Genomic DNA, 25,405 nt, shown 5'->3' on the forward strand with positions numbered 1-25,405 from the left:
CCATGAAAATACATTTGTATTCGAACTTGATTCAACCATGTCTACATTGGTTTCTATGATGTTGTTTGCACCCTACTTTTTTTGTCAGTTACTTTGTGACTCGGTAAACAATTTACATCTTTTTGCAGCTTGTAGGCTGTGGACTTTCTTTAGATGAATCCAGAGACCAGGTATTCATAAAGTATTATGGTCTTCTTTTCTTGTTATTCAGCCAAACTAGAGTGGAAGATCTAGACTTGTAGAACCACTCCACCTCTAGTTCATAAACTGAAAGATGTTTATTCCCTTCTTTTTTTAGTAGTTTTTATCATGGTTATCAAAACCGGACCGGACCGGCCGGTTCAACCGGTTGAACTGTGAACCGGTGGCCTGTCCGGTCCGGTTACCTCACAAAACCGGACTGCCAATGAACCGGCTGAAAACCGGTAGAACCGACTGAAAACCGGCAAAACCGGTTTGAACCGCTGGTTAACTTTTTTTCTTTTTTTAAAAAAAATTAAACCAAACGACGTCGTTTGTTCAACGAGCCAAGTCAAATTCGAGTATTGTTGAGCTCGACTCGAACTCAAAAACTTTAAAAGTAAGTTCAACTCAACTCAAAAACTCACGAGCTAAAAATTATCAAGTTCAACTCGAACTTGAAATATAATATTAAAACTTGAACTCGAAAAGGCTCGAACTCAAAAAAAATTTAGAAGTTCGATTGAAGCCTAAAATTTGAGCTCAATTGAAGCGAAAGAATAGTTCGCTCTGTGCTCACCTAAAGGCTCCATGATTTTTAATGTCAAATTACCTCTATTATTTATAGAAGTAAGTTGGGATGCTCTTCTATGTTTCTTAGCCATGTGAGATTGTCTTGTTCTCATATTTTTACTCTTTAAACTTTTGGGATGCTCATCTATGTTTCTTAGCCATGTGAGATTGTTTTTTTTATAAAAAAATTAAACCAAATGACATCATTTGTTATGATTTTTTTAATCCCCAATTTTATTTTTTTGATTATAGTTATATAATTTTATTTATTATTTAATATGTTTTACTTTAAATATTATGTTGTAGTTGATTTGAAACATTTTGTTTCACTTGATTTTATGGTTTTTAATTTATATATGTTATGACTTGTGATATTTTTATACCTTTTAATATTGTAAACTTAAAAAAATTGTTACATATATATTAATATTACTTTGAATATTATGTAAAATTAAAAAAAATATTATTTTATATAAAATCCGGTTCAACCGCGGTTGAACCCGATTGAACCAGTGAACCAGTACCTTTACCGGTTCAATGTCCGGTCCGGTTTTAAAAACATTGGTTTTTATGTTTCATCTCTTCTTGCATGTTTGTGTTAAACTTCATGATTTTTTTAGGGTTCTACGACTAAAGGTTTGTAATCTTTCTGAAGATGTCAGTTATGTTTGAGCATGGTTAACACTAAACACTTTCTTCTTGTTTGCTCAGTTTCATGACACTTTTTCTTTTGTCTTGTATCGTGATTATTTTCTCATGCAGATTTTTGGGCTCCTTGATGTGGAGAAGAATGGATCGATTGCATTTAAGCAGGTAAGTTCAACTGCCGGTTTATTTTTGTCTTCATGTTGGCATCATGCTATAGTGTGGTTACCTGAGCCATGGCCATGGCAACATGTTCACGGGAAATGATACCGCTCTTATTTCCTACCTGAGCCATGGCCACTATTGCGAACTTTTCTACTCTATGGCCTTTAGAGATAAACTTTTAGTGGTCTGCTGTACTAAAGCATTAGGAGAGGATGTACAGATGGTGATATTTAGAGGCATACTATACGATTTTCTTTTCTTCATGGCTGTTCTTATTTGGAGTGGTTCGTGTTATGAAGCAACCACTATTCATGCAAACCTGCGAACTAGCGTTTGACGAATGTGATGCGAGGGGAGATAACTACGGTATGAAGTATGCGGCTCTTTCTTGCTTTCTTTGAAACTCTGGTCATTTTTCATTTGTTCAACGTTTGTGCCTTTTATGCTTAGAACATTAACTTAAAAACTCTCTTGTTTCTGGTTTCTTTTGGAACAGTTGGCAAACATCCTTAGACGGACAATTCCGGAAATGAATGAAGATGAGGTAATATACACTTGTATATAATATTGGTTATGCTGTAAGTTTCTTTTGGAACATTTTGTTATTCGATCGAACGTATATACGCACCAATGAATGCATGTAGGTCCATGGGCTATTCGACCTGTTTGATGCAGACAAAGATGGTTTCCTTTCCTGCTTGACAAAGAACACTTTACTAATAGCAATGTTCTCACCCAAAAGCTGGTCAGGAGATTGTTTGATGGATGGCTCGTTGTCTTCTGCAATAGATTGGTTTCCAGTAGTGTAAAATGAAATTAGTTTTACCGGATTAGAATATTTTTCTTAGCATTCAATCAAACACAGTAATTTTCTTATTTTGGGGTTTCTCCAATGACTTTAAATGTCACACGTGATTTTGCTATATTGTGGGTAGGGCCGGCAATAGATCGGAGATGGGTCGGGTGGAGCTTCATCTGTCCCATCATCCGCGATCCAAATCTCCATCCACACCATCCATCACCCACCAAAAATTTCATCCATATCCGCTCCATCCATCATCCACGGGTGGAACGGATGAGAAATGGATGATACTATGAACAAAACATATTTTTATATCCTAAGCTCAAATTCTTCTATCATTCATAGAAACCAAACATTAATACTCAAACATTTATAGAAATCAAAACATGAACAATAAATTTTCATCAAATTCAAACAAAAACAAAATGGAACACAATTTATATAGTCTTGTACACTATGTTTGTGATACATTTTTCAAGTGAATAGATGCATCATGTATAGTCTTGTACACCAAATATAATCTTCAAATCTTCATCAACAAACTATCACTTCTCAAAAGTCCTATCCATCTTAGTATCAATAGGGATAAACCAATATTAAAAAATTAGATATATTTTCAATGGGATAAAAGTTAGAATTAAGAGAATAAGAATATTTACAATCATCTGTTTATTTTTTTTTAATATATATATATATATGGATGAATATATTAATGGGTGGATGGATGCTGCGGGTGATGGGTCAAAAAAATTTCATCCATATCCGACCCGACCTATCACCCGATCCATCCATCACCCGCCAGTCATCCGTTTCATAGCGGATTTTCATCCATTTATTCGGGGCGGGTGGGTGGATAATCCACTAACCCATGGATAATTATCAGCCCTAATTGTGGGGAATCTAAGACAGGACCACCGATCCTTAAAAAAACTGACATCAGAACAATGTGATTTTCTGAACTTTCTTAGAAATTAGGGTGTCCTTAAGGTTCTCTGTGACTAAAATAAGACTTATTTAACCACAAAGGAGGTTGGATGAAGGGCCAGAATGTGATGTCACACATGGAATATGGAAAAGAGAGAAAGGCAGGCAGCTTGACACGCGTTTGTGGCCCCTCCTTGTTGCCAACCAATGAGGCTTGTTTGTCAAGTAATGGAAACGACAACCTCAGTCAATGCCCATAAATGGTATATATACAAGACTTTGTTTTTTACAACCACACGCGATGCGTGGTTCACAATTACTTTTACCTCCTTTTTCTTAGAGTTATAAAATATTATGATGCTTGCATTTTTATAATACAAAAAATATTCAAAATATTTAAGAAATTATTCAAATTGCACAACATCGATCCCATCAATCTGATGTAGAATAAATAAATAAATAAATAAAATATTTTTATTGGTTAAAAAGATTTTTTTAAATCTTTTTTTTTTAATTCAGACAAATTTTTATTTGGTTAAAATTTACAAGTTCATATAGTGTTCCTATATTTAGAATTTAATTTATTTACTTTTATTTCATGAAATTTACTCCTTCGTTTTGTATATAAAATTTTTAATCTAACTATTCAAAAAATATTTTCTAATTTACTTGTTAACATTATTGACAAAATTAACAAGTAAACTAATATTTTTGAATAAAAGACTTAACATTTTTTAAAATATACAATGAGAATAGAAAGCATGATTATAATTTGGACTTTTTTTTTGTCTATATGATCCGAAAATATGAAGGCTATATAATAGTCACATAATCATGAAGTGGCCAACTGGCCGTTTGCCATTCCATTTCCACCAATATACACACAAGTGGGTAGCCTTGTATTTATTGGAAAACAGTAATTTTTTAATATCTGATGATATAAATTCTAGTTTATATAATTTTTATTTATTTTAATATTATATGTTTTATTTCATGTATAGGGTTTAATTTGTGAAATTATTTTGATATTACATGTCTAAATAAAAGTTAATTTTATGATTATTATGATAACATAAATTATTTGTTGAATTTTTCCTAACAAATATGTTAAAAATTTGAATTGTACAAATTGACGGATAACATACAAATATTAAAAGTTTAACTTATTAGAAAATATATTATAGGAAGAATTTGATAAATTTGATTTAAGGTAATCTTATATTCTTTCAACTAATATCATTATATTGTATTATTGTCAAATAAATCAAACAAGTTATATAGTTTTCTCAGTAACATATCATGTAATGTTATAGTCCGAAAATCTTATTCATAATCTTAATTTTACGACTAAACAAATCTTCAAAAAAAAATTAAGAGTTTAAAGTGTTATATTTTAAATTTTAAGGTCCAAATATACATGCCATATAATTTTTTTTTGATTAAATAGATAGATATTATATTGTAGATAAATATAGGATGTGAGATAACATGAACATCATTATCACTTGATCATATGTCTCTCGTATAACTTTTGATTTACATAATATGTGTATCAAAAAATTACTCTGATCCATATATAAGTTTTTTTTAAACATTATTTTTACTCATAAAATATCCATAATATACATTTTGTTAATTAATATAACGGTGCACGAACTAACTTACTTCAGTAGTAAAATGAATGATTGTAATTCTTAGAGATCATTGGTTCGAGCACCTGCAAACTGCAAGGCTGATTGAACGTAAAGTACTTAGAATAGATACTATTTTGTAATCGACTTTAGCTTAATAAAAAAAGCAGCTAACGGTAAATTTGAGTCTTTAAATTTTAAAAATGTTTAGTATCAGCGTTATCAAAAATGCAAATTTAATTATCCTTAATTGAAACATTAATGAATTAATATATTAAATGGTAAATAATTAAAAGTTTAATTAAATAATTTTAACGTTTGTCAGTTGACATTGGACAAATTTATATACTTAAATTACATAATAAGCCGAGTACCAAATCCAACGCCCACTCTCAACATTTCGTTTTTTAAAGTGGCTTTTTTTTTTTGGACAAAAAAAGTGACTATTATCTCTTAGTGAGCTTTCGAAACCTAATTGGCCTCCTGCGTACGGGATTGTACGGACAATGTTGCCATGTTTCTAACATTGTCACGTGCTCCTACACTTACCATTTTTCACTTCAAAATGAAACTGGTTGCTTTACTTATTTATTTTTCTTTTACCTTAAGTAAAATAAAATATAAGAATATATTCTGAACAATACTATCTTTTAATTATCTCCATATTATTCAAAGAAACATATGTAGGAGTATATTTTAAGAAGATAATAAGAAAAAAAATAAAAATATTCAGATTCCAATGCTAAAATTTACTAAAAAAATTATTTTAGGCTGAGAACTAAAATTTACATGTAAGCATTTAAAGTATAATTAAACTTTTTCACCAAGTTGATATCTCTTTGAACCACTAGGTATTGTTTTTAGTAAAGTATTCATTGCCTTTTCCATCTACGTTGAGTGCTTTGGATAAGTGTTGTGAGTTTACCATTAACTATTAAGAAGCAAAAAGATGAGGTTTCAAATACAAATATATGCTCTTTGCTTTACACCTGGGTTGAATATGGAGAATTTTGATGTTCCTTTACTTTGGTGGGTGGGGGATTGAAGCAACAACGAGAAAGGATGGATAGAGAAGGAAAGGATGATGTTTGTGGGGTTTATAGATTTTTTGTTTTTATTTTTTTGACCTTTAGTGGGTGAGTAATAATAAAGGGACAGCCCAAGCAAATCAATGACAATAAGAACTTCCAATCTTGGGTGTTCTGGCTATTCTATTCTTCTTCAGATTTTCTTCCTTTCTGGGTTGTGTTTAGGGGGTAAGTGAGACTAGGTTTGATGATCTCTTTTCCATGTCTAGTTCTTCTTTGAAGTTTGAACCTTTGTTTTGAAGGGACCATATCACAACAAATACATACTAATTTAAATGTTTATTTGATTCCCTACAAAACTTGTTCCCAGGTGTCTAAATCTCCTGTGTTTCCTCCATTTCTTTAAGCTGCAAGTTCTTTGCTTGGCAATTTGGTAAGACACTTTGTTCTTCAATCTTGTTTGGTGTCTTGTTTTTATTGAAACAATCTAAATACACTACCCTTTAGTTTTCTCTTACAGATCCCTATTATTTCTCAGTTTTCTTGACTCCTTCACATCACTGAAATCAAAACAAAAAACAAACAAACAAAAGGGTTTCTGGGTTTTGCTCTGCTTCGATTCATCTTTACCTTAAAGTCTTGCTCATTTACAATCTTAATTTGCTTCCTAGGGAACTGTCTGTTTGTTATATTCCATGTTTTGTTAGTGCTTGGTTTCTGCTTTGTAACATGAAAGCTCCATCTTTTTGTGATTGAAGGTACTACGGAGATCATGGTGAGGGGAAAGACTCAAATGAGGCGCATAGAGAACGCCACAAGCAGACAAGTCACATTCTCAAAGCGACGAAATGGGCTGCTAAAGAAGGCTTTTGAACTATCAGTTCTTTGTGATGCTGAAGTTGCCCTCATCATTTTCTCTCCCAGGGGCAAACTCTTTGAATTTACAAGCTCTAGGTATCTTCACATATGTCATCATATGCCACTTTCAACTAATTACTATCAATTTCACATTCTTTTGGTTATATTTTGTATATAGTATTTGCAACCTAGGGTTCTTTGATTATAGCATAAACTCTCTTGTGTACGCACAGTTAAACACATACTACAATTAGTAAGCTATAAGATCTTAGTGTAAAGCTGATTTGTTTTTGTCTTGAAATTGTTTAAAGTGTCCTTCAATGTTTCGGACGAATATACAATAGATATAGGTTGTGTCCACATTGTTTTCATATGGGGTTTCCAAGGACCTAATACTATAATCTAAAAGCAAATCTTTGGGTATCTCAGTGAGTACAACTATGCAGTCTTAGTATGGCTAAGAAAAAGCAGAAACCTAAGTAACATGTACCTTGTCCCAAAAGAAAACTATTATTTCCTTCTATACGGTATCCTTGAAAACTGGTTTGCAAAATAATGGTTTTAAAAGTACACTTTCTGATATTATTTTATCAAGGGTATTGTACAATCCCTTTCGTGAATGTACTGATATTAACCCTTGGGAAATCTTAGAGAGATTCTTGATTATTCATGACATTGGAGTCACATCCCCACCCTAACACATCAACTCTTGGGAAATCTTAGAGAGATTCTTGATTATTCATGACATTGGAGTCGCATCCCCACCCTAACACACCAACTCTTGGGATAATTCATGTGTTTTATTGAGTATACACAAACATAAAAACAGCGAAAGATCGAAGAAAAATACTTCCGATCATTATTTTAATTGAACATTAAAATTGAGATGTTATAATCCTATTATCGAATACGTATATACCAGATTTTACTGCATATATTAAAGACAAATGTTAAACACAAACAGATAAATGGTTGGTAGCGTAGTAGATGGAAATGGTCCACCATATGAACCACCATCACGTTCACGCAGTACCTTCTTGTTTATTGCTTTTAAGGTAATATATTTATATAAAATTTGGTATTTTAATAATTTATAATGTTATATATCTTGATATGCTTGTACCATTGTATTATTTTACTCTTGCTATTTTCTTTATTTATAGTAGTAAGAATTAAAAACACAACAGTCAATCATCCCAAACTATATACAGTTGAACTTTGTCTCTTACATTCATTGCTGTTTTGATTCAAATTTTGGGGGTATGATTTATTAAAGAAAAAAGAAGATAAATCCTTCTGACAAAGATGGCCAATATAATGTAATGTTTAGGTCATGCTTTATAAACATATATCTGTAGTGTAAGCTTCCATTCATTGATTGTATTGCTATTGGATATCATTGTTTAGCATGCAGGCCACTGTAGAACGTTACATGCGGCATGCAAGGGATAATAATCGAACCAAGCCGACTGACCCAAACCTGCAGGTTAGGATGTCTTTTGTTTGTATGTTTCATGTCTTATAAAGGTGTTTTTTCCTTAATTACGAACTATGAAAAAACGTACCCTCTAGGAAACCAATGTGAATGCCCTAACCCTTTTTTGCCTGCACTTTGTGTTTACGATGTTTAATTTCATGCACCATCATTGAATTAGATTATAGCACATCTTTGAAAATCGATTCGCTTTAACTTTGTTTCTACTGAAATGACATGATCTGATGAATACCAAGTATTATGCGTTTCATGGTTTTTTTTTTTACTATGCATGTTGACTGAAATGGCAGCAGATGGAGAGTGAAGCAGCAACCTTAGTGAAGAAGATAGAGGATCTTGAAATTTCAAGAAGGTATTGGGACTAGTTTAAGATTTCATTTGGTTGTTAGTAATTTGGAATGGCATTGAAACAGTGGACAAGGATTTTGAAATTTGATTCTGCAATGCCTCAGGAAACTACTTGGAGAGGGTTTGGGTTCATGCACCCTTCAAGAACTACAACAGATAGAGCAGCAGTTAGAAAAGAGCGTGAGCATCATCAGAGCGAAAAAGGTTGATTATGAAAAGCTATGTTACTCAGATTTTTTAAAGTATTCATGTTCGACACTTGTATCGTACACATAAATCTAAAGATATAACACTCGAGTCCAAGTAACGTTGGTGAAGATTATTAATATGTTTTTCAACATTCTATACACTGAAAATAAACACATATTAACTCTGATTGTCTACTTTTCAGACACAAGTTTTCATACAACAGATTGAACAATTGAAAGAAAAGGTGAGCCTTTGGGTTTGAACAATATTCTGAGTCGTTTCCTTGAATGATTGAGTTGCTAATTGCTAACAACAGTCTTCAATTATTTTGGCCAAAACTCAGGAGAAAGCCCTAACTGCTGAAAATGAAAAGCTTTGTGAAAAGGTAAGCCTTTTCTATCAGTAATATGCATGGCAAGGAAGTAGGAAGTTGGATTAGTATTCAAGGTCCCCTTTGATTGTTAAATTGTGGTTTCGAAGTGTGTACTAAACTTGAGTATGGTAAAGAGATCAAACCCATAATTTGTCCCTGATTTGACATTGTATCATCGATCCCTTATATACAACTTACTTACCCTTCTCTTTTCAATTTTTCGTTCAGTGTGGAACGAAGCCATGGAAAGGATCAAACGAGCAGGAAGAGAATGTACCATATGATGAAAGCAGTCCGAGCCCGGATGTCGAGACTGAACTGTTCATTGGACTACCGGAAGGGAGAACAAGACGAATCCTGCAATCCAACTGATTGACGATGACAAGTGATCCCACGCCACAGCAACTATAAATATAGAGACAGAAGTTCACGTATTAACCATGCAATGCATTAGTTTGTTGCTTTAGCTTCAAATAAAATTTGCTCATGGAAGAAAACTACCATAGAAGATTTGCTACATAAAATACCTTTATTTTGGAGCACGGCAAATGTCATATTAGCCTCTGAACCCCGTAACTTTTATTTGGATAAATTAGCAGTTTAGTTTTGAAATACAACAATTTACAGGATCAGTAATTTTTTTAATTAAATAGAATTTCGATAGCATTTAATCAAATATCAAAACATTATATTTTTTTAATTATTTCTTGAACCAATATTATAATATGATTATAGTGTAAGGATTATTATCCCATACATTGACGAGTGAAAATATTCTATAATTGAGATTATATGATACGCCGTCTTGCAGAGCCGGTTTTGGGCCGGGCTGTTCAATCATCTAGGGCCCAATTTTTGTAAAAGTCTTTAAATTTTTTTTAAGTTTTCTGTATATATAAACATTTAGGATGTTTGGTCTAAGAATTTTTAAGTTCAAGACCCACATTAAATAATATTTGACGGTCAGTTAAAAAAATTCTAGAAAGTAGAAGCTAGATATCGGACTCCTCTCTCCTATGCAGGAACACCCTGCAAAGTAAAAAACAAAAATCTCTGCACTCTCCTCTCCATCTTCAACTCTTCTCGGGATCCGGAATTTTGTTTTTCGAGAAAAGGTCCCATCCTTCAATATCATGATTGGGTCGACCAGGCCAGATCATGAGTAAATAGAAAATCGAAAACGTACATAGCTGTTCCAGCTGAAATACTTGGAATAATTTACAGAGAAAAGTGCAGCCACAATATTATAATATGATTATAGTGTAAGGATTATTCTCTTTTCCAAGGTTAGTAAATGTTTTCCAATGACACGCTGTCTTCTTGTTAGAGATATAAAGTTTGATAAACCTGATAAATGTAACGTAAATTGATTATAAAGAAACTAGAAATCTAAAACAAAAGAAAAAAGTTTGATAAAGCTGATAATTCTTTACATTTATGGGCATGAACAAAGTCAAAAGCACTAAATACAGACATACTATAAACCCAACGCAAAATTGGCTGACATTAAACACACCAAGGTCTTTGGTCTTTTCCTAACTATGAACATAAGGCTCAAAGAGTTTCACACAAGGATTTGGATCATACTGCATGATATCAGCAGCGCGTTCAAACTCTTCTCTCAGAACTCTGATGCTGAACTTGTCCACCACACGGCCAAGGTCATGAGAAATCTCAAACGGATCCTCTATGCAGATTAAATGACGATCATTGCCAACTCTTCTTGTCCAATCTTTATCTTGCTTACTGTACAAAGAAATGTCATAAATGAGATTTAAATCTACCAAAAATGAAAAGCATCATCTTATCCTATTCTTCCCCCCCCCCCTTTCATCTATTTATTCCTTGATTAAGGCAAAACAAATGTATTTACTTTAACTAGCCATCGATCTTTTACAAATTGCAAGCCATTCTAAGAGTAGAAACATATTTCTTCCCGTCCAAATATTGTAAAATCATGTCGAATTTCTAGACCCAAGAGAACCGGAATAGAAAGGCATATAGCAAAAGAGGGGGGGGGGCATTCACAACAAGCTGCAACTAATACCCATGCTTATCACTGAAAACTAGATTCATGCAATTTACTTGCACTTGCATATTCAACAACCGTCGAGAAAAATTAGTATTTCACCTGATTATGCAGCCCGTGCGAACAGATATTACTGAATTTGCATAATCATGACCATATGCCCAATAGTTAAAGAATCCCCACACCAGTTGAGCAACAGTTTCCTTGTTAGGAGAGCCAAAGTTGCTAAGTTGTTCAACTTTATCAAAGTAAGCACACTCAATATTATCCACTGTGATATTGTAGGTTTTCTGCATCCCCTGAAGGAGAATAAGCAAAAGCAAAAAAAAATGTTAACCCAACAACATTCAGTCAAAGATTTGACAAGTAAAAAAGAAAAGAAAAATGCAAAGCTTCACATTAAGTGTTTCATGCAAAGGAATAAAGGCTGTGGATAGATCCAACATGAAACTAAGCACATGCTAATTAAGAACCATAAGGTTTATCATAGGAAACATAATCAACAATCATACATGAATCAAGCAGATAACATATGACTGCAACACTACCTAACTAATTGGAATTTTTTTTTATTAAAACTCCACTTATTTCTGATAGATTTTTCCATTGGTTACATTATCTAACTCTTGTTGTCTGCCACACTTTCATTATATCAATAATTTAACTTTAGCGGATGTGCATCGTTCACCTTTCAAGGTGCGGCTGCAAAATTTGAAGTGGAGTCCTCCCCCTACGGGTTACTTTAAGGTGAATGTTGATGGGGCAGTTACTTTTGATTGGAGAAGAAGTGGTATAGGAGGAATCTTAAAGGATGTTGATAATATGAAGCTGGCTTCCTTTTCGAGAGCAACAGGCCCGTGCCCTCCGATTCAGGCAGAGATTTTTGCGATCAAAGCAGGGTTAGAGTTATTTTTTGATTCAGTTTGGAGGGATAAAGGTTTTTTAATCTTGGAAAGTGATTCTTTTCTTGCTCTAAAATGGATCAACAGCCCGGAATTGTGCCCGGTTCTCTATGTTGACTTGATCAAAGAAATTCAGAAGACAGTGTTGCAGTTTAGTGTTTCTCTTAGGCATATTAGCAGATGTATTAATGGGGAAGCTGACTGTTTAGCTAAATTGGAATAGGTTAGTGAGTGCTGAGGTTGTGGCTTGGTGAGTTTGGGGTTTCAGGGTTGTTGTAAGTCGGTTTTGTTTGTGTGTGTCGGTCTGGTTGTATTTCCTATGTTTGGTAATAAACTATGGGCACCCTTTTCCCTTGCCTTTGGTTATTGTGCTTTTTCAACACAATAACTAAGAATGGGGTTTTTAACAGGGCCTATTTCCTATCAAAAAAAAGAAAATGGTAAAGCAGAAAATAGAGCCATAAGTTTTATTCTACTAAAAATAAAGTAGCAAGGGTAGAACAAAATTCAAATTATTAAGTTCCATAAGTTTTTGCACCATAGAAATAACACAAAAGAGCCATATGAAATAGCAGATATAGGAAGCAAGAAGGCCTACACACCTGCAAGCATGGAAGGATGGCAGGTCTACGTTGCTGTAAGAAATGAATGCACATCAAAACATACCTGAAAAGAAAATCCTAATTAAAGACAAAACTTGAGAACAAGCAAAAATGTTTCCCTACTCTTTTCTAGATGCACAAATCCTAACTACATTGACCATCATTAGCTTGTAGTTTTATCTATGCTTACACTCCAAAGCAAGCTAAACAGCCTAACAACAAGCACCAATCGGACTATGCTGCACAAGAATTACATTTCTGATTGTTGGAATAGAATTATAGTAGCAAACTACTTACGCATAGCTGGATAAAGTTCCTCGATAAGTTTCATTCACTCCTCTGGACTTGGCCCAATGTTTCACAACAAATGCCAATTGTCGTAATCTTGCATCTATCTTTGCATAATCCCGTAGAAGCTTAGTATTTACTACAGCCAAAACATTGTTTATGCATATGTCACAGGAAATTCCAGTTGCCGGATCCATAAGCTTTACTATGGGTACTCTGGCACGAGTCAATGCCTGCACAGGAGGCAAACGGTAAGTTATACTCTACTTGCTGTGTAAGTTTTAGTCTACACTTCAAGAACAAAGTTCTGTACACACTTCATGGAAGTAGATTCCCTATGTAGTCTTTGTTGTTGTGAAGATGAAAACAGGGACCGTCTCTTCTTTGGATGCAGTTATACAACAGAAGAGTGGAAGGAGGTACTTAGGATGTGAAATCTTAACAGAGAGGTAATGGCATGGCAGTATGAGTTAGAGTGGGCATGTGTAGACTCAAAGGAAAATCTTCTCATATTATATTGAAAATTGCTTGGAATGCTCATACTTATTTGATTTGGAAAGAAATAAATGTTAGAATGTTTCAAAAGGTAAAAAGAAGTGAAGATGATATTCAAAAGGTTTTTGGGTAAAAACATTAACATGAGTAGTGACAAATTCTCACTTTGTATTGACTGGGGGATAGTTCAATTATTGTATAGATTGAGGTTCATTAGTTCATTTGCTTGATTCTTTATATTGTTGTACTGTAGCAGACCTGTTTCTTTGGATAATGAATATTCAGCATTTATCCCAAAAAAAAAGTTGTGAATACACTTCACGGAAGTATAGTAGCAGGAAAGGACAACAAAAGGAAGTTTAATGAAAATGCAATACAAAGATAACATAGAATTCTGAACCTATCTTCACAAACTAATATAAATCAGATAATGAATCTTAAAGGGTGTAAATTAAGTATTTCTTAGGCGCATGTACTGATTCAAATCCAGATCAATATTCTCAACTTATATTATCATTCACCTAGAAAAACAGAAAAGTATTAAAATAACCAAGTTTATTTTAAAAGAAAAGGCTACATGTAGCGGTTGTTAATAAAATAAATAAGAAAACTAATCAGTTAAAGAAAGCAAAATTGGCAAATTATGATCAATAATAGAGCATACTGAAAATCTCGGCAACTATATTAATACCAATTTAAAAAGGAAAAACACAAGGTAAGATTGCACTTATAGTTGATTGCATTAAATTTTAAAGGCATTCACAATATAACCAACCTGCACATTCTGAAGATTATCTGACTGCAAAATATCTGCCAACTTTAACAAGATTTCAGATTTGTCGTTAATGTCGTCATTAAATGCAAGGCAAACATCAATATCACTTTTCGAAACCCCAAAAGAGTTGGCACATGATCCATAAAGAAATAACTGTGCTTTTGGCCATTCTTTGCAAACTAGTTTCTCAAGTAATGCCAATAATTGTTTCTGCTTAGTTCTTTCCTCCTCAGGCGGTATAAGTGACTCATAAATAGAAAGCAAAGGTGCATTTAGCCGGTGAATGTCACCACGACACGCCATCTGCCTTTTCACCATTCTAACTCTCTGGCTAAGTAACCTTTGGCCTCTATTATCTATTCTGGATTCCTGATATGAAAATCACAAGTCAATACCAAATTTAAACAAGAATCCATTTGGACACCATTTGAATTTAAAATGCAAAGCATTGGAAGCTAATATTACAAACTAAACAAGTGATCTATTAAGCATATAATACCAAAATTAAGTGTGTGCCTGTTGAATCTAAATCTAAAATCCAGGCCTACACGACTACACATTAATCTTTAAGTCTCTGATCTCTCAATGCTTCAGAAATCATTGTGATGACTTCAAGAAGTAACATTAGAGGGGGAGTTTACCTTCTCATAACGATGATGCTTCTTATCATTCTTATTATCAGATTCTTCCCCAATCAATAAAGACTCAACAAGATTTTCCCCAATTTCGTCCACTTGGCCACCATCTTCACTCTTAAACTTATCACGCTTTGAAAACCCATCCCTATAACCAACCCTACGCGATTCCAAAAGAGAGTCTTCAATATCGGTAGCTGAAACAGACCGCAGATTACTCCCTGCCAGCGGCCCAGGGTAATCAAGTTGTCCACGAAGTCCCATCTCATTCTCACTAATCAAAAGACTGTATTCAGCTTTTAATTCATCTACATTGTGCTCAACATGCTTTTTCCTTCTTAAATCCCAGCTCCCTCCTCCTCTAGGCTTCCCTGAAAACCCTGCAGGCGCTCTTAAAGTTTCCCCTGATGAGGGAGGCTTGTAATTCCCAACATTCTGCTGTTGCTTTCCTCTTTCACCAGAATTTTGATGTTGAAAGGTGTATGGAGTCAAATTCGGATTGGAATTAAGCTTCGACACTGGTTGCTGTTCCGATAGATCCATCTTCGATTTTTCATGCAAATTCCCATTGAGTAAACTCTCAGGCTTCTTCAGGATTTGAATATCACTAGGAAAAGAACCAAAGAGTAGCTTTTGTTCCTGATGCTTTTGCTGCCGGATCGGGTTCTGGATCGCTTGACTTTTGTTATTATTGATACCTGGAAAACCTAGCCTTCTCAAGTCATCGTTCAAAGCTCCTTGGTTACCGACGAATTGGTTTCCCGATGAAGACCAAGGGTTTTGGGGAAACCCTAGAAAATTAGGTGCGAGAGGCAGAGGGTTTGTTTGCGGCCAAGATGGCGGCAATGGGAGTGCACGCCCAACTGCTGCAACGGCCGGATCTAAGGGCAACGGCTGCTGCTGCTGTCGCGGTTGCGGTATGAGCATGGCAGTAACACTAGACAGTAATGGAGATTGTTGCTGCTGTTGATTTGATTTGGGGTTTTGGAGTAAAGAAAGAAGGAATTCGCCACCGTTGGAGGAGGATGCCAGTGGCGCGTCGCCACCACCGCCGGCCATCGCAGCTAGTTTCTCTAGCACTTCAGAGGGGAATCGATTGGCAAAGGGAGACGTGAGAACCTATCAGGTTACCTGATGATTCGGCTAAAAGGTAAAACTTTGTGAGATTTTAAAATAATCGTATCTCAAATCTTAAATCAGGGGAACATACAGTTCGATTGACGTCCGATAACCGTTGGATCTTTTAGATCGAAGGATGTCGGATTGTGGTATTATGTAACTATTTCGTTTCGGGTATTGGCTTTTGAGTGTTTGACTAAAACTCTCCAACTCAACTGCCGATTTGGAATTCGGACTTTGGGTTGGGCGCGTATTTGTCACCAACCACGAATCATTCGCATCCGATTCCTTAGCTACCAAGTTTAGAGTACAATTACAATACCTTTGGTTTTCCTTAGCTAAGTTTGGAGTACACTCATTTTTTGTTTCTTTTAAATTTTGTTATTGAAATCGATTTTTTTAATTGAAGTAATTATTGTTTAAAAATATTATTGTAACTATTGAATAGTTAAAATATTATCAATAATTGATTTGACACATTAAAAATAGTTAAAAATTTGATAATTGCTATTGTTTTTTTTTCATTATTATTTCTATAACCGTTTGGTGGTTTTCGATTGGAAAGATCATCGAATTACTCATTTTTTTTGTGATTTACACGGTCAAAAACCTTTTAATCTTCTCAAATCTTAATGAAATTAAAAATTAAAACCTTTTTTATCTGCCACTATCAAATGTTATATCAACTTAAAATCGAACTATATTAATCTTCTGGCTAAATGAAATATTCTCATCGCTAAGATTGATTAATGACAGATTCATTCATCGAAAACTTCATCTTTGTGATAGTTGTTAATTTGAAACCTTAGGATTGTTACTGAGAAAGAAATTTCAACATGTCACCTAAACTAACAATAATGATGATAATAAAAATAAATTAAAATCATAATGATTGTAGTGTAATATTTAAAAAATTTATGAACAATCCCGGCGACGCCTCTGGTGATCTATCAGCGACCGTTGAACTCGCCCTTCTTCGAACCCAGTCAAAACACTCTATGTTTCTTCTAAAATCGATCTGTTATCATCTTTTTTCTTCAAAATTTCACCTTCTTCAAGCTCTTCAATCAGCACCTCAGTTTTCAATCTAGCAAGCCCGAAATCACCAATCTTGGCCTTGAATTCTCCATCTATGAGGATATTGCTTGGCTTAATATCAGTGTTTTGAAAACCGGACCGGACCAGCCAGTTCAATCTACACCGGTTGAACCACTACTAGTGAAACGGCCGGAACCGTTGAACCGTTCGAACCGGACCAGTTGAAAACCGAAAAAATCACCAATTTTGTTTTTTTAAATTAAACCAAATGACGTCGTTTGTTAAACGAGCCAAGTCGAACTCGAGTATTGCTGAGCTCGACTCGAACTTGAAAACTTTAAAAGTAAGCTCAACTCGACTCAAACTCACGAGCTAAAAATTATCAAGTTCAACTCGAACTCGAAAAGGCTTGAACTTAAAAAAAATTTAGAAGCTCGATTTAAACATAAAATTCAAGCTTGATTGAAGTAAAAGAATAGTTCACTCAATGCTTATCAAAATGCTCCATGATTTTGAATGCCAAATTACCTCTATTATTTATAGAAGTTAGTTGGGATGCTCTTATATGTTTCTTAGTCATGTGAGATTGTTTTGTTCTCATATTTTTACTCTTTAGACTTTTGGGGTGCTCTTTTATGTTTCATAGCCATGTGAGATTGTTTTTTAAAAAATTAAACCAAACAATATCATTTTGTTATGATTTTTTAGCCCCAAATTTATTTTTTAATTATAGCTATATAATTATATTTATTATTTAATAAGTTTTGCCTTAAATATTATGTTGTAGTTAATTTGAATAATTTTGTTTCACTTGATTTTATGGTTTTTAAATTGTATATGTTATGACTTGCTTTGAATATGACTTGTGATATAAAAGATTATATTTTTTATTAAATATTTTTGTTATTTTTATTTAATTTTTTAAATAATTATGACGTCGTTCGGTTCTTCCGACCGGTCGGACCGGTTCGACCGGTTAGACCAGTGAATCGGTAGCATGGCTGGTTCGCCAATCGGTCCGGTTCTGAAAACCATGCTTAATATTACCATGAATGATCGGCGGATTACAAAAATGGTGAAGATATTCAAGCCCTTTAGCTACATCACATAAAACACGAAATCTTCTACTCCAGCTTATTAGTTATTCACATTTTTTATCCAATAGCGCGTCTTGGACGCTGCCATTTTCCATTAATTCGTAAACCAAAACTAACCTCCTCTTTCTCAAATCTTAAGAGAAACCAATGAGAGGAACAATATGGGGAGAAACCAATGCACGTGAGAGAGAGAGAGAGTTCGTTGTGGAACTCGCACTCTCCTTGCAATGAATCCGCTGAGTTCATGACTTTGATTGCGAATTGTTGAGGCAAAGAATGAAGACTTCCTTTGTAAATAGAGCCGAACCCGCCATGTCCTAAGCTGGAAGTGGAGAACGAGGAGGTGGCTCGACGGATAAGGGATTACGAAAAACGGTGGCATTGACGGTGGCTTGGAGAGTCGGATGGAGCAGTACGGTTGCGAGAAAGCTTCTGGTAGATGAAGATGGTTAATAGGGTTAAAAGGATTATAGTTACAGTAATGGCTCCTGCAAGTAGTGGGGGAAGGAGGTGGTGGGAGTTTATGTGGCGGTGGCGGTGATGCTTCAACGGCGTCTCCTCCCCAATCTTCGGTGGTGAAAATTGTGACAGCTGTTGCGGAAGACGGTTATCAGATAGAGTAAAATCACAACTGATAATTTGAGAAAATAAAAATGAAGTTAAAAGAGACACGAAATTTACGTGGAAAACCCTTAAATAATATAGGGTAAAATTCACGGGCAACGGTAGAAGAATTTCACTATGAGAAAATAGGAATTATAACTTCTCTCGATCTACCAAGGAGAAAACAATGATAATTCTCTCTTGATAAAAAGGAGAAAACAACTCTCAAGAAACTCTCTAAACTCTCTAGTATTGGGAGAAAGCTAGAACGATTTGGGATGGTTTTGAAGCTAAATGAGCTAGGGTATTTATAGTTGAAGCTTAAGGACTAATATTATAAATACCCTAAAGTACAATGACTAAATTGTGATTTTACCATTGTCCAAAAAATCAACATTTTTAGCTATATTTTCGGTGCCACCGAAATGTTTCCACCGAAAACAATGTTGCAAGTTTAGCCAAATGGCCAACTTACATTGACTTTTCAACAATCTCTCACTTGAAGATTTGATTGGAATAATCATATCTTTACATTATTCTTTCTACCTTGTACCTTCATGTTGCTTACGTTTCTGACAGACCACAAGAGGAACGACACCAGATAAATTTATCAGCAATGATTGTCTTTTCATGAAATCTGTTATATTGTCTTTGGTATGGATTTTTCGCATATCTACTGTCCCTTGTTCCATCTTTTCACGAATGAAGTGGTACTGAACTCGTATGTGTTTTGTTCTTGAATGAAATGTTAGATTCCTTGCTAGATGCAAGGTGCTTTGACTGTCACAAAACAGAGAGACATACTCTTGATTGTGCCCAAACTCCTCCAATAGCATCTTCAACCAAATTGCTTCTTTACTGGCTTGTGTAGCTGCTACATATTCTGCCTCTTTTGTGGATGTATCCACAATTGACTGTAATTTTGAAACCCAGCTTACAGCTCCACTAACAATTTTGAACACATATCCTGTAGTAAATTTGTTTTTATCCAAATCCCCTGCATAGTCAGAATCAACATACCCATTTATAAGTAAATTTGATCCTCCGTAACATAATGCAACATTTGAGGTCCCTTTGATATATCTCAGGATCCTCTTCATTATATTCCAATGCTCTTTGCTGGATTCTCCATGTACCGACTAACCACTCCCACTGCTTGTGCAATGTCTGGTCTTGTGCATATCATAGCGAACATTAAACTTCCCACTGCTGATGCATACAGTACTCGAGACATCTTCATCCTCTCTTCTTCACTGCTAGGATTCATACTGGAGGATAATTTGAAGTTAATAGGAAGATGGTAGAAATTGGCTTACAATCTTGCATGTTGAATTGTGACAAGATCTTCTTTAAGTAATTCTTTTGTGAAAGCCAAATCTTCCTATTACTTCTGTCTCGGTGAATTTGCATCCCTAGAATCTTGTTTGTTGATCTCAAGTCCTTCATTTCAAATTCCCTAGCCAGTTGTGCCTTCAATTCTTCAATATGATATTTGTTGGGTCATGCAACCAACATGTCATCCACATACAATAACAATATAACAAAATCGTTATCACCAGACCTCTTGAAATAAGCACAAGGGTATGCATTAAGTCTGTTGTATCCAAGTCACATAATGAAGGAATCAAATCTCTTATACCAATACCTCAGTGCCTGCTTTAGACCGTACAGAGATTTGTTCAACCTGCAAACCAAGTTCTTTTTTCGTGTTCTTCAAAACTTTCAGGCTGGAGCATATAAATTTTTTCTTCAAGATTTCCATGAAGAAAAGTTGTTTTAACATCTAGCTGCTCTAGATGTAAGTTCAATATAGCACTCATTACCAAGACTACTCGAACTGTTGTTAGTCGAACCACAGGAGAAAAGATTTCATTGAAATCAATACCTTCTTTTTGAGCATATCCTTTGACCACCAGTCTTGCACGATACCTCTCCACTTGATCGTTACAATTTTGCTTGATTTTGAAGACCCATTTGTTATCAATTGCCTTTCTTCCTTGTGGTAGTGACACAAGGTCTCATGTATTATTTTTATGAAGGGCTTCAATTTCCTTGCATTGCCATCATCCACAGTGAAGCATCTGAGCTGTTTATTGCCTCCTGGTATGTTGATGGCTCACCGTCATATGTTAAAAGGCATTATGCAATATTTCCTTCTATAATATAATCTGAGTGTCAATTAGGACGTATTCTCACACGATCTGATTGACGAGTTGTTGGAGCTTCAGAATTCTCTAGTTCTTGTTCATCATGTGTTGGTTCTGCTTTAGAAGAATCTCCTTGTTCAAACTCATTTTCCACATGTATCAGTGTAGTCTCTGACTTTTCAGCACTATCATCATCTTCTTTTCTTTGCAGTTTATCTTCTACAAAGATAACATCCTTGCTGATGACCACTTTGCGGGAAGTGGGATCCCACAAGGGATACCCTATACTCCATTAGCATACCCCAAGAATTTGCATTTCCTGGATTTTGGATCCAACTTTGAAATTTCTTGGGAGTTGTACATCACGTACACAATACTTCCAAATACATGGAGGTTTGAATAATCAGCTGGTTTACCAATCCACATCTCCATTGGTGTCTTTAGCTTTATTGCAGTTGATGGAGCTCGATTCACCAAATAACAGGCGATATTGACTGATTCTACCCAAAATGATTTTTCTAGGCCTGTAGCCCTTAACATTGCTCTTGTTCTTTTTAACAAGGTTTTGTTAATCCGCTCTACCACTCTATTTTGTTGAGGAGTGTTCGTCACTGTGAACTGTCTTTTGACGCATTCTTTCTTACAAAAGTCATCAAATTCTTCACTTGTGTATTCTCCTCCATTATCTGTTCTGAAACACTTGGTCTTATTTCCAGAATCAAGTTCCATCCGCGCTTTGAAGTTTTTGAAAGTTGAAAACACATCTGACTTTTTCTTAATATGGTACACCCAACATCTCCTGGAGTAGTCATCAATAAATGAGACAAATTATTTTGCTCCACCTAGTGATGTAACTGGTGCTTGCCATACGTCAGAATGAACAAATTCTAGAACACTTTTGCCTCTAGAATTTGACATATTGAATTTCAACTGGTGTTGCTTACTTGTTATACAATGCTCACACAAAGTAAGTGATAACTTTGTTAAGCCTGGAAGTAGTTTTTGCTCCACAAGGACTTTCATTCCTTGTTCTGACATGTGTCCAAGTTTCTGATGCCATAGCATTGCAGAATCTGAACTACATGAGGCAACCGAGGCTTCTGCTTCTAGCAAAGTCTCTCTCTTCAGTATGTACAAGTTTGCTGCTATCTTTTCGCCTTTAATCACCACAAGCGCTCTACGGAACACCTTCATGATTCATTTTCGTGTTTCAATCTTGCTTGCATTATTATCCAACAATCCATATGATAATAAAATTTTCTTCAGGCCTTTCACATACCGCACATCTCGAACAACTTTAATTGTTTCATCATACATCTTCAATTTGATGGTTCTTACGCCAACAATCTCTAAGCTATGATCATTATAACTATACACAGATCCTCCTGAGACAGGTTCATAATGATGGAATCATTCTCTTATTGAGGTTATGTGATATGTTGCTCCCGAATCAATGAGCCATATATCTGTAAATCTTTTTCTACCTTCCACGGTGGTTGACGATTTACAGCATAGAGCATCTCCATCATCTGAAGTGTTTGCGGTATTGCCTTGTGGAGTGGAGTTTTTATTTAGACTCCAACAATCCTTCTTCAAGTGATCATTCTTTCCATAGTTGTAGCACTTTAAATTCTTCTTGCTTCTTGACTTTGATCTACCATGTTTGTGACTGCTGCTTTGGCCACATTCTGTTGATCTCCCTCTCATCGTTGTCAACGCTTCTGCTTGTTGCAGATTTACTTGTCTGTCTTCATTGTTCTTGTACCGATTTTCTTCTTGTAGAACAGCATCTGCAACGTCATCAAAGACTAGACTGGTAACATTACTGTTTGTCAAGTTGATGATGAGTTGATCATACGAATCATGTAGACTTTGAAGTAGAAGTTCAACACGTTCTTGTTCTCCTATTGTACATCTTAAGGATGTAAGCTAAGAAAATGAAGTGTTCAATGTGTTTAAGTGCTCTGCCACTGAAGTAGATTCTGGCATTCGGAGAGTATACAATTTCCTCTTAAGGAAAATTTTATTGTGCAATGATGTGGCATCGTACAATTTGGTGAGATGATCTCATATCTCCTTAGTTGTTTTCTTCTCCTCGATGCTTGACAATACTTCATTTGCTAATGCTATATGAAAGTTTGTCATAACATTCCCATCCATTTCGATCCATTTGTTGTCATCTGTGAAATCTATCAGTCTTTCACTAATAGCTGCTAGACAACCGTCTTTTCTCAGGATGGCCTTCATCTTCAATTTTCACAACGAGAAATTTCTCCCATTGAATTTTTCAATATCAAATTTCGTTGCCATAGCTTCTTTTACGGATAGCTCTCATTATTTCACTCTAGTGAATAGTTCTCTGAAACTTTCAAAGAATGTGTAATAACTTCTTACTTTCTTATGTTGGAGGATCCACCTTTTGGTGGCAACCACAAAAAAAATAAGTAGATATTACACACTCTAATCTGGCTATGATGTTAATTATTGCGGAAGACAGCTATCGGATAGAGCAAAATCGCAACTGATAATTTGAGAAAATAAAAATGAAAATAAAAGAGAAACAAAATTTATGTGGAAAACCCCTAAATAATATAGGGTAAAAACCACGGGCAACGGTAGAAGAATTTCACTATGAGAAAATAGGAATTACAACTTCTATCGATCTTCCAAGGAGAAAACAATGATAATTCTCTCTTGATAAAAAGGAGAAAACAACTCTCAATAAACTCTCTAAATTCTCTAATATTGGGAGAAAGCTATAATGATTTGGGAGGTTTTGAAGCTACATGAGCTAGGATATTTATAGTTGAAGCTTAAAGACTAATCTTATAAATAACCTAAAGTACAATGACTAAATTATGATTTTATCATTGTTCAAAAAATCAACATTTTCAGCTATATTTTCGGTGCCACCGAAATTGCATGTGCAAAGCCATCGAAATGTTTCCACCGAAAACAATGTTGCAAGTTTGGCCAAATGGCCAACTTACATTGACTTTTCAACAACGGCATGATTCTGAATAAAGAAATCAAAGCAGAAGTTTGAATTTCATTTGCTTTCCCATACTACAAAAGGAGTAGTTTCGAGTTTTACGTTTAAAGGATAAAGAGTTTTTTTTTAAAGAAGAAGGATAAAGAGTTTGAGTTTTGGGTGACCGGGGGAGAGTCCTTTTATGATGCAGATGGTAATGTTGACGTGTCGAAATGTTGTTAGAGTGTCACTAATTTAATTGTGACAGATGAGTTGGGTTCTATTTTATTTCTAGTACGAACCGATGAGCTGGTTGAGGAATTTGAACAACACGCGCTATTGTGATGAAGATGAACAGGGGACGACTGAGGTTTCACGTGAGATTGAGATCTACATTAACTACAAAACTGAGTAGATGTCTAAAATGTATTATCATACGTTAAGTTGCTGGTTTGGGAGTATCGTGCCCTGCCAATGCAACTTGAAAAACTGAGTCAACAGTTGAGCATTCTTGAGTGCAAACAAGTGTACATCGGCGTTTACACAGCTTCCATAGCAGAGAGACAAAGAGTTTATTCCAGCAGCAACGCCAGTTTCGTTGATCAGCTTCCACGCGAATGTTATTTAAGATCTATTCTGATAAGTTCAAAGAGAAGAAGCTATCACGCCATTCCAAGGGGATTATAGATGACCATAAGCGTTTTATTTTGGAGCAGTCTCGAAGTGAATGCGATACGGATTCCGACTCACCACATGAGGGACAACGCGAATCAATGGCTATGTTTCTCCTGGTACGCTCCAAGTTGGTCATGAGTTTACCATGTATCACTGTCCAAATGAAGACGCCAACACGTTGTGGCACCTGAAGTTTCCAAACCATCTCCCAGTTTGTATCGCGAGCAGACCAAGTTTGTCTTATCAAGGTTTCATAGGCGGAGGAAACGCTAAACTTTTGATCCGAGGTATTCCGCCATACACAGCTGTTATCCTTATCTTCATCGACAAGGGGCATAATGCCAATAATACGATTGATAGCATAAGTATCTAAAATGGAAGAGAGAGTGGCTGCATTCCACTCACCATTAATTGTGATTCACAAAATCATGCAAGTTGGGATATGAGACTTCATGCTCTGGCAGAATCAAATAATCCTTTAGAAGACCCAAATCCGGGACCCAAACATCTTTCCAGATTTTGATTGTAGTGCCGTTACCAATTGTCCATGCCACATTTGGCCAAAATGTTAGATAGGGAGCGCCATAACGGTGAAAATCTAGGCCTGCATATAGAAACAGGAAATAATTCATGTACCTTATATTTCTTACGGAGTAATTGGATCTAGAGAGCGTTTGGTTTATTAATGAGTGCATAGCATATCTTCATCAGCAGAGTTTGATTTTGCATATGGATTCGACACAAACCCATGCCAAGCCTCCACAGTCTAATGGTTGATAGATAGACCCCCAATTAATAAGGGATAGAGACTGCTTATT

The 25,405-nt window shown here is 35.2% G+C and overlaps 2 protein-coding genes across 6 annotated transcripts; one reads left to right on the top strand and one right to left on the bottom strand.

The window, feature by feature from the left end:
- The first annotated feature begins 6,076 nt into the window (after window positions 1–6,076).
- On the top strand, window positions 6,077–9,778 carry LOC120217135 (MADS-box protein SOC1-like). 5 transcript variants are annotated; one of them, XM_039214346.1, is made up of 9 exons: window positions 6,097–6,176; window positions 6,319–6,381; window positions 6,707–6,902; window positions 8,214–8,292; window positions 8,592–8,653; window positions 8,754–8,853; window positions 9,041–9,082; window positions 9,182–9,223; window positions 9,440–9,775. In XM_039214346.1, the coding sequence occupies exons 3-9, from the start codon at window positions 6,721–6,723 to the stop codon at window positions 9,581–9,583; spliced, it is 651 nt and encodes a 216-aa protein (XP_039070277.1). In that variant the 5' UTR covers window positions 6,097–6,176; window positions 6,319–6,381; window positions 6,707–6,720; the 3' UTR covers window positions 9,584–9,775. The 5 variants fall into 5 exon arrangements, with proteins under 5 accessions (XP_039070275.1, XP_039070276.1, XP_039070277.1 ...); XM_039214344.1 differs by lacking the exon at window positions 6,319–6,381 and having other exon boundaries at window positions 6,077–6,176; window positions 9,440–9,778; XM_039214345.1 differs by lacking the exon at window positions 6,319–6,381 and having other exon boundaries at window positions 6,077–6,176; window positions 8,595–8,653; window positions 9,440–9,778.
- An 815-nt stretch (window positions 9,779–10,593) lies between these two features.
- On the bottom strand, window positions 10,594–16,128 carry LOC120217134 (UTP:RNA uridylyltransferase 1-like). Its single transcript, XM_039214343.1, has 6 exons — window positions 14,944–16,128; window positions 14,303–14,671; window positions 13,042–13,265; window positions 12,745–12,808; window positions 11,343–11,539; window positions 10,594–10,957 (listed from the first exon to the last, which is right to left on the bottom strand). Exons 1-6 carry the CDS (start codon window positions 15,994–15,996, stop codon window positions 10,747–10,749), a joined length of 2,118 nt encoding a protein of 705 aa, XP_039070274.1. The 5' UTR covers window positions 15,997–16,128; the 3' UTR covers window positions 10,594–10,746.
- Between the last annotated feature and the right edge of the window lie 9,277 nt (window positions 16,129–25,405).

This window comes from Hibiscus syriacus, unplaced genomic scaffold (assembly GCF_006381635.1).
Source record: "Hibiscus syriacus cultivar Baekdansim isolate YM2019G1 unplaced genomic scaffold, ASM638163v2 tig00110184_pilon, whole genome shotgun sequence".
Taxonomy (NCBI): Eukaryota; Viridiplantae; Streptophyta; class Magnoliopsida; order Malvales; family Malvaceae; genus Hibiscus; species Hibiscus syriacus.